This window comes from Anguilla anguilla, chromosome 15 (assembly GCF_013347855.1).
Source record: "Anguilla anguilla isolate fAngAng1 chromosome 15, fAngAng1.pri, whole genome shotgun sequence".
In the NCBI taxonomy this organism is placed as follows: Eukaryota; Metazoa; Chordata; class Actinopteri; order Anguilliformes; family Anguillidae; genus Anguilla; species Anguilla anguilla.
Window position 1 is genome coordinate 25913402 of NC_049215.1, and position 10327 is coordinate 25923728.

The following is a 10327-nucleotide window of genomic DNA, read 5'->3' on the forward strand; positions in this document are numbered from 1 at the left end:
AATGATCCACCATCTTCAGAGGAATTTACATCAGGGTACAAAAACGGAATTAAAGGAGTTACATTCAGTAAAGCAGAACACAGAGAGCAGCCTTCGGAAGAACTGAATGCACACAGAATAGACAACATTTGCTGCTCAGATCAGAGTCGTTTAAAGATGCAGAGGATATTTTAAGGAGCCAGAATAACCAAATGCCTGCCCACATTCCACACAATAACTGCAAGCACTACAGAGCCTTTCTTCTGAACCAATATGAAGAACAGTTTTTGTAATTAGCATGGTAAAATGTTATAACAGGACAAAGGATCTCAGTGCATGCTGTAAACAAGACGGTGTTTTGCAGTGATATTTTGTAGGGCCAGGATCAGTTTTGTATACATGCCATGTTCAGTACATTACAGGCCGCTGCGAGACGATAAATGCTCTAGCCAAGCTCGGCTAACGCAGAGAAGGGGAAGTCACTGCAGCCTTGCTAGCATTTCTGCCAAACTAAAGCACAAAAAATAAAAGAGATGTCGCTCCACGAGAACAAAAACGGGTTCCCGAATTCCTATTAGAATGAGCTACAGACAGAGTGGCTTCACCCACAGATTCTGCTAACTTGGTTCAGTTGCTCTTTGACAAACTTGCCACTCTGAAGAATAGAAAAAATGCACTTTTGGCAGTTATTTTTTGTCGTATCTTGGCATATCATGCCTGTGCCGTTTCGGTAAACCCATAATTCTGCATAATTTTGAAAATCCCTTTATACAGTTTGTATTTAACAAAAACAACAAAAATGCACAAATGGTACGCAAAATATATGCACGTGAATAGTAAAAATAAAAAAGCGTCATTCAGAAACGGACCCCGCCCCTAAGGACTCGTGACAGAAACAGACAGGCGTTCGTGCCGTTGTAAGTGTGAGCTCTAATGGTTGCGAATGCACAGGTGATCCCTCAGTGAGGTGGGAAGGGTAAGGAGAGTTTGCGCTGTACTCACGCTGTCCATGTAGTTAGGCTTGTACCCGTCCGGTTGCCGTCTCATCTCCTCCTGCTCCCGATGGCGCATCATTTCCTCCTCCCGCCTCCTCCTCTCCTCCTCGTGCCTGTGGGGAGGCCAGCCACATGGCAATGGTCAGGACACTAACATACTCACAGTTTGACGGAATTTGAGCATTCAATAATTCCACCATTCTGAACAATTAAGGCTTGAAATGCAACGGCTTCACTTTTACATGCACAATGCACATGCGCAATGCACTTTTTTAGCTGCACTGTCCCCCAGCCCACCTAACATTCCCACTGAACTGGTTAGATGTATCCTTTGTGTACCTCATTTCTATGTGCTTCCGCTTCTGAAGCTCCTGGTTCCTCAGCTCTTCCAAACGTCTCAGCTCCTCCTGACGCCTCATTAGATCTATGGCAAAGACCAAAGAAACACATGGTCACAAGAGAAAATAAAACAATTCCCCTCATTCCACAATATGAGTCCAAAAACAGGGAATCAGTTGCAGCTGAGAAAAGGCATATGTGAAGTTAGCGTAGCCTCATGGTGCTGTTTATGAATCAGGTGACGCTCTATAGTGCTGTTTATGAATTAGGTTAAGCTTAATGGTGCTGTATATGAATCAGTGAAGCTCTATGGTGCTGTTCATGACTCAGGTGAAGCTCTATGGTGCTGTATATGAATCAGGCGAAGCTCTATAGTGATGTATAGGAATCAGGTGTAGAACACGCTGTATATACCTTGTCTCATCATCATGAGCTGATGCTCGTGTCGTGCGGCCTCCATCTCGGCCTCCAGTTTCTCCTTGGCCTCGCGGATGTTCCGGTCCACCTGATCGCGCTGCTGCTTCTCCATCTCATCCAGGGCCTTCCAGCGAGAGGAGTACTCAAACTCAAAGGTGCCCGGCTGGGCAAAGCGTGGGGGCTGCTCCCTCTCCCTGAAAAGCACACATTACTGCCGTCACAAGCAGACTCACGTGCCACCTTTTTAATCCCACTATTCTGCAGAAGGGAGGGTGTGATTATGAGCACAGAACATGGAGTAACCAGAGAATCAGTAAGTAGAGAATTAGAATGAATAAACGGAACACTGAGTAACAGCAGAGAATCAGATCACACACACGGAACACTGAGTAACAGTAAAGGATCAGATCACACACACGGAACACTGAGTAACAGTAAAGGATCAGATCACACACACGGAACACTGAGTAACAGTAAAGGATCAGATCACACACACGGAACACTGAGTAACAGTAAAGGATCAGATCACACACACGGAACACTGAGTAACAGTAAAGGATCAGATCACACACACGGAACACTGAGTAACAGTAAAGGATCAGATCACACACACGGAACACTGAGTAACAGTAAAGGATCAGAGCACACACACGGAACACTGAGTAACAGTAAAGGATCAGATCACACACACGGAACACTGAGTAACAGTAAAGGATCAGAGCACACAAACGGAACACTGAGTAACAGTAAAGGATCAGATCACACACACGGAACACTGAGTAACAGTAAAGGATCAGAGCACACACACGGAACACTGAGTAACAGTAAAGGATCAGATCACACACACGGAACACTGAGTAACAGTAAAGGATCAGAGCACACACACGGAACACTGAGTAACAGTAAAGGATCAGAGCACACAAACGGAATACTGAGTAACAGTAAAGGATCAGAGCAACCAAATGGAATACAGAGTAACAGTAGAGGATCAGAGCAACCAAATGGAATACAGAGTAACAGTAGAGGATCAGAGCAACCAAATGGAATACAGAGTAACAGTAGAGGATCAGAGCACACAAACGGAATACAGAGTAACAGTAGAGGATCAGAGCACACAAACGTGAGGACAGGACACATCAGGACAGAGATTTGGCAAAAACTAAGTTGTGTGTGAATAGAGACAGAAAATAAAGCATGCAGACAATTTCTTACAACTGCATTACACACGCTCAAATATTACTCGTGTTCGCACTACTCCAGATGCAAGATCATAGTATTAAAACAGCAACCTGAAATTAATTCCACATATCAAAAATAAACAAAATATATTTAATAAAGCACAATATCAGACATTACTGTGATTTATGTTCATGTCAGCCCAATTATTGTAATTTCCCAAATAAGTAATAGGCTTACTTGTGATATTGTGCAGATTTCTGCAGCAACTTTTCGGGTAGGCCGTCTTCATCATCAAACTGCTCTGTTGGCTCAACAATAGCAGGACGGGGTGACCTGAAAGGGAACAGTCACAGTTCTCAGTCTGAACCTTCGCTACATACCCTATGTGCACATTCTATTTCATATTAAACCTAAATGACCCTTCCATCTAGGACCACAATCTATCTAGTCCGCAAACCAGAATGGTCAATTCATGCTAGATATTACAGCAAGAGTATCTCCAAATCGGAAACCTTCAGGAATGGAGGTCCTGTAAAATAAGTAGCCTGCTGAATTCAGACAGAAAGTTGCCATCAAGCTGACAAGCTACATGTACAGACTTTCCAAACTCCAACTTCATCATTTCAATTGATGCTCTTACTTTAGCTGCCTGTCCCTGAGACAGTCTACTCCAAAGAACATAAGCAGGGGCACATTAAAATACCACGTGCCTGCTTATTAAGGTTCTGTTCCTTTCAACACTGCCCAGCTCACATTAAGTATTCATGCTAAAGTTTCTTCACAAAATTATATTTCACTGAAAGTTTATTAGAGGGGGCTTTCCATCTCTATAATAATCATATTATACAAATTATATTATGAAAAACTGAGGGGAAAATTATACAAATTTTGTACCATTTTTTAGCAGCAGGTTCTTTTCATCACTAAGCCAGCCAACTCATTAAATACAAATTCAGTGTAATTTAAAATCTTTATTTGTGCCTTTATGTGCGTTTGCTTAATTCAATCCCCCCCATTCAATGGAAGATGTTTCATCAGCCTCCAGTACTTTGGGGGGATTTGTTCCGGCAAAATGAAATAAAATGGCAGGAGCTGTACCCCGGCCTAGCTCTTCAGCACACAGTGTGAAGGAATAGACACCTGTAGCGCAGCTGGCTTAGCAGGAGACTTCCATCATGCCAATTTGATTAGCACGTCTTCGCTATTTAATTAAACATCTAGCTAGCAAAGAGATTAATTTAGTCAGAAATGCATTAATGTAAAGTATTTACACACACGTACATTTCCTCCCCCATTATAACGGGTAATTCACCCGGCAAGCAAGCTGGCCAATGAGTGGCTAACAGCAGAACCCTTTCTGATTCTTCAGAAAATGATAAATGATTTCAAATGCTTCTCCATCTTCCACGCAACCAGGTCCAAAGCATCATCCAGTTCTCTACCTCAATAGCAGGAAAAGCACAGAAACTATGTAGCGGTAAGAGAGACCATAAGTCACACCCTCCTGGTATATTCAAATATCCAAAAATAATCCCCAGTAAATTCAACACAGCCAACAAATAGGATGATACAGGAAGTCATCAATGGAAACAGACAAAGTGTGCTACCTAATGATAGAACTGAGGCTAAATTAAATACATTTTAATAATATTTTATTTTTTATTAGTGATGGGTTCTCTTTAATTGTTCCGGGGGGGGGGAAAACGTTCCAGCGGCAGGCAAAATGAGGCCACAGCACTAGCAGGGACCACAGCATTAGACGGGGGCCACAGCATTAGACAGGGGCTGCCACGCTAGACAGTGGGGATTTTTTTGCCGCTTACGTTGTCAGCAGAAGGGCCCCATCCCCACAGCGCTCCAAGGCCTTGCGGGCAGCAGGTTTTGAAGCAAACTCCACGAATCCTTTGCCAGTCGGTCTGCCACGGTCATCAACCACGACAATGGCCCTTTCCACGGGTCCAAACTGGGAGAAAGCCTGCTCCAGAAGCTCGTTGGACACCGTCTGGGAAAGATTGCGCACCGTCAGCGCTGAACCGTGGGTGGCGAAGCGGATCCGGATTGGACGGTTCCTCATGACGGTTCCGTCCAGCTCAGCTTTCGCGATCTCCGCCAGCATCCTGGTTTCCTGCACACAGCCAAATGTAAAATTACTCATTCAAGAATGGACTATGGAATCCCTAAAACGGTATTCTACACAATCACAATGCATTCACATTACAGTAATGTCATCAAGGAGGTTCATTTTTTGGAACAGTGATGATCAATGACGTACCACAACCCCCTAACTGACAGACTCATCTCAACTTTCAATGTTATTCAGTATCACAAGTTAAGATACTGCACAAATCTGAGCTGAGCCCCATAAATCACAATAATAATGTCAGCAAAATAATTTTACAAATATAGTCATCCAATAGGATTCACTTCATTCACATGTCCACATAGCCTGCGAATACCAAATTTGAGAACTGCACAATCCTGAATGTGCTGGATAAACTAGCTTGCTGTTTGATTGCGGGCTGCATAAATCTAAATGTACTGCTGTCACCCAAACTGTAAATAAACTTTTAACATGGTCAACATTTCCTTCCTCAGACTATGAACACAGCAAGCTACATTCCCACACAATTAACACAGCAAGCTATCTTCGCAGACTACAAACACAGCAAGCTATGTTCCCAGACAACAAACACAGCAAGCTATGTTCCCAAACTACAAAAACAGCAACATACACTACATTACCAAATGTACGTGGACACCCCTTCTAATTAGTGGTTTTGGCTATTTCAGCCACGTCCATTGCTAACGGGTGCATAAAAAGCATACAGCTATGTAATCTCCATTGACAAACACTGGCAGTAGAACAGACCGTACTGAAGAGCTCAGTGACTTTCAACGTGGCACTGTCATAGGATTCCACCTTTCCACCAAGTCAGTTTGTCTAATTTTTGCCCTGCTAGAGCTGCTCCAGTCACCTGTAAGTGCTGTTATTGTGAAGTGGAAAAGCAAAGGAGCAACAACAGCACAGCCACGAAGCAGCAGGCGACACAAGCTCACAGAACGGGACCGTTGAGTGCTGAAGCGTGTAGCACATAAAATCATCTGTCCTCGGTTGCAACACTCACTACAGCATACCAAACTACCAATGGAAACAACATCAGCACAAGAACTGTTCGTCAAGAGCTTTTTGAAATGGGTTTCCATGGCTGAGAAGCTACACATAAGCCAAAGATCACCATCCGCAATGCCAAGAGTTGGCTGGAGTGGTGTAAAGCACACCGCGATTGGACAATGGAGCAGTGGAAATGCGTAGTCTGGGGCTGTTTTTCCTGGTTTGGGCTAGGCCCCTTAGTTCCACTGAAGGAAAACCTTAATGACACAGCATACAATGACATTCTAGAGAATTGTGCGCTTCCAACTTTGTGGCAGCAGTATGGGGAAGCCCTTTCCAGTTTCAGAATGACAATGCCCCCATGCACATAAAAAAATGATTTGCAGAGTTTGGTGGGGAAGAACCTGACTGGCCTGTTCAGAGCCCTGACCTCTACCCCATCAAACACCTTTGGGCTGAATTGGAATACTGACTGCAAACCAGGCCTAATGCCCAAACTCACTAATGCTCTTGTTGCTGAATGGAAGCGAATCCTGCAGCTATGCTCCAAAATCTACCAGAAAGCCTTCCCAGAAGAGTGGAGGCTGTTACAGCAGCAAAGGGGGGTCCAACTCCATATTAATGCCCATGGTTTTGGAATTAGATGTTCAACAAGTACATATGGGTGTGATGTTCAGGTGTCCACATACATTTGTAAAGGTAGTGTATGTTCTCAGACTACAAACAAGCAAGCTAGGATATGAACAACGCATTTTGCTCTCCGTGTGACGCCTACATGACGCCTACACATACTAAGTTTTTAGATCTCATATCTAATCCCTAATATCACTGTGAGCAAAAAGAGCAGGTGACTGCACTGACTTAGCTACCGGTCCTTAAAGTGGCAGGCCACTTTGTTAAATAGACGATATGCCAAAAGTTCAATCTTGCACCACATTCACCTGAGCAACATTATTTGCCTTACATTTTGCAAGTGAAATTTTTTTTATTTTACTCCCAGACTGCAAACAGAGCAAGCTATGTTCCCAGACTACAAACAGAGAAAGCTATGTTATGAACACAGCAAGCAATGTTCCCACACTACAAAGCAAGCTATGTTTCCACACCACAAACGCAGCAAGCTATGTTCCCACTAGGCATGCAAATTTTGTGCAATTCCTTTAATAGATTGTCAGCACCCATTTATGCCATTTATGGATTAATAATGATCAACTAATGAGCTTAAAATTTACTATATGGCCTATAAAAAGAATGACTTAAGATAGGCCTACCAATTATTGAGTTGTATGTATCAGAGAGGTTTTATTAAGACATGCTCAAACAATCATCAAAACTGAATTTGCATTGTGTATTAAAGCCATAACAGCAAGAAACAATACTAACTCAGATTCACATACGGAGAAATCTGCACAGGAGGGAAGGAAACGCTGACATTTTTATTACAGGCTGGCTGAACTGCCACTGTGACAGTGACAAAGAAATTTATTTTGAATCCAGATGCCATTCCTACTACACATCCCAGGACCACAGCAGCAAGCTTTGCCAATTTGCATATTCATAGCTTCTGGCATTCGCAATGAAGGCAAAGGTGCAGATATGCTACTAAGCCCTTTTCAACACTTCATTGAACATTTTTGCTGGAAAAAACCATATTAAACAAATTATTATTGAATATAAAATATTTTTTAAAGCATCTGGAGGAGTACTTTAATAACGCGTAACCAGCAGAAACCTGGTGAGTAGATTTGGGTTGCAAACACAGTGGTAATCCAAGCACTTCTGCTAGATTTAAACTATTGTGATCTACTACTGCAGACTCCCAGTCATAGTGGACTAATGACATCTACTGGCTGTCTAATCAACACCCAATAGATATCACCAGTGATGTTTTTTCCCCTGGAGGCATTTCACATGGCCTCTGAAGTTTGGATGTTTACGACAGCATCATATGATTAAAGAAAGAAAGGCAATACACATCAGGCAATACATCTGTCCATCATAAAAAGCGACCCCACAGATCAATGTGATCAAATTTCAAGACCTATAATGGTTAATATGAACAAACATTTGTCCCTCACATTTAGATAAACATATTCAAATCACTGAGACATTTTTCATTGCATAGGTAAACACACAAACATGATCAGTCATATAAACTAATTTACAATATGTAACCTTTTTTGCACTGTAACACATCTTAAATACCAGTTGAAACTGACATCAAATGTTGCACAGGTAAATCTTTCCTTTCACTGCGGCTGGATTCTACATGGTCATAATTCTGAAGAATATTTCAGTTTCCCATGACATCAGATTTCTATATGACACCTGTCATACAATGATTTTTACACCTTCTAGCAGTACACAAAAAAAACATGTTTTTTGGTTGATACAACAAAGACCTCACTGCAACTGCTGTAAGTAAACCAAGAATTTGACACATTTAACTTGACACATTTGTGCAATGATGACTTTAGCTACAATATGGTTACGACTACAGTAGTTTTGTGCAGATTAACACCCTTCTTTGGAGAAGCATAACTTTTTCACGCCACAACGGAACTTGGTCACAAAGCCACTATCGCGGTAATGTGTTGTTTTTCTGATGCTGTCAACGTGGGTGACCAGCACATATTTGCAACCATTGGAGCTCTAAAGGCACCATGATAGTGGTTAAAAGCACTGGGCACTGTATCCTACATCATCTTTCAACAACATGCTGGAGCAAATAGCCAACATCTAAATAAAACCCTGCTCTCAGCTGCACTGAGAGGATCCAATCCCACTTTGTATTTCGCAAAATAAGCCACAGCAGAGACAAAAGGACAACTCGCACCACAGTCAATACCGATGGGGCAGGTGACCATACTGAAAGTCTTCCCTAGGTAATTATACAAGTCCACTTCTGCCCCTTCATACTCAGCACGGACACACGGAGGATTTAATCCTGCCATAAGGTCACAGTGCTATCCTGTGTAGAAATGCTTTTATTATGTTTTAATTAATTTTATTATTAAAACAATGAATGACAATGGGGGGGGGGGGGGCACGGGACAGGTAAAGACGCTGCAACATGAGATCAATAATAGGTTATTTAGCCACATTTTAATTATAATACTGCAGCCATAAACTTCCCATTTTAGAGGTGGACAGATATTTTTATTTAATTTAAGGCACACCTCGGGGTGACAGATGGCAGACGACTCTGCGTTTCTTACACACAGGAATACCTTTTTTCAATCAACGTGTTGCCCCTAGTGCATGACAAACAAGGCTAATTCACAAAACTAGCAGTAAAGTCAGCAATAGCTCCGGAATAAATTTAAAAAATCACATTTTTGTAAACTGTATATACTTCTTATAAACCATTGGTACGGGACGTTAGCCAAAAAGCTCGTCTCGCGCTTTCAACCAGCGTGTGCGCTGCTAATCCTAATGCGACATTGTATGCTTGAGTGCTAGCTAATTGTTCAAGCAACTCATACAACCAATTTGCCATAATTTGTTACATTTTAAAGGTATCATCGACTCTGTTATCAGCCCTCCATTCGCTTTTCGAATGCTAATTAGATGGCCTGGCACCTAATCATCCTGGACAGTTAACCTTGCTAGCGAGCTAGCTAGGCTACCGACGTCTTCGTATCTAGCTACAGTTATCACTCGAAAACTCAATTCCAGCCCAACCGTGCAAACATTATATTAAATGCAACGGTCCGCAAATTCAGGAAAAAAGAAAAGCATACCAGCCGGATGAATCCGAATCCCCGGTCTCTGTTGATGAACACTTCGTTGGCTTCTCCATATTTTGAAAAGAGCTTTTTGAAATCCTCCCCCGTCAAGTCAGTTGGGAGATTACCCACAAACAACCTGCAGCGCTGAGTAAACGTTTTCTCTCCTGGTTTCCTGAAGCCTTTTAAGTCAAGAGTCATCTCCAGTGGCTCACCAGCGCCAGAGTCAGAAATGGAATCGGTAGTTGACGTTGTTGGTCCCTCCATCTTTGGCCCTTGTTCGGCGGCAGGCGACTCCGAATTGCGACTGGTGCTATGGGGTCTGGGTGACGGAGCGCTGTTGTGTATATTAACCTGTTTAAGATTTCGGTTAGCCATGTTAGTCATTTACACGATATTTCGGAGTTATTAAATTAAGAATATAAAATATATTTCAGGCGAACTGAAAGTAACGTTCACGGAAGAGCAAATATGCTGGTGTACTGCTCCTCTGGAAAAACGAGTTAAAGGTGCCTGTTTTTCAAAATGGCGTTTGAACGGTACGTGTTTCTCTGCGGCAACTACTACGTCATCAACTC

General features: G+C 42.5%; 1 protein-coding gene across 8 annotated transcripts in view; it reads right to left on the bottom strand.

The window, feature by feature from the left end:
- LOC118213745 (paraspeckle component 1-like) overlaps positions 1-10301 on the bottom strand; it is a 51272-nt gene extending 40971 nt beyond the window's left edge. For 4 of the 8 annotated variants that reach the window (XM_035392856.1, XM_035392855.1, XM_035392854.1 and 1 more), the window contains exons 1-6: positions 9765-10299; positions 4733-5034; positions 3147-3242; positions 1728-1924; positions 1314-1398; positions 982-1087 (exon numbers count right to left, since the gene is read on the bottom strand). In XM_035392856.1, coding sequence (XP_035248747.1) covers positions 982-1087; positions 1314-1398; positions 1728-1924; positions 3147-3242; positions 4733-5034; positions 9765-10136 — 1158 coding nt within the window. In that variant the 5' untranslated portion in view covers positions 10137-10299. Of the gene's footprint in view, positions 1-981; positions 1088-1313; positions 1399-1727; positions 1925-3146; positions 3243-4732; positions 5035-9764 lie in introns of all 8 variants that reach the window. The other 4 variants (XM_035392852.1, XM_035392850.1, XR_004762503.1 and 1 more) reach the window with 3 other exon arrangements.
- Positions 10302-10327: the final 26 nt, after the last annotated feature.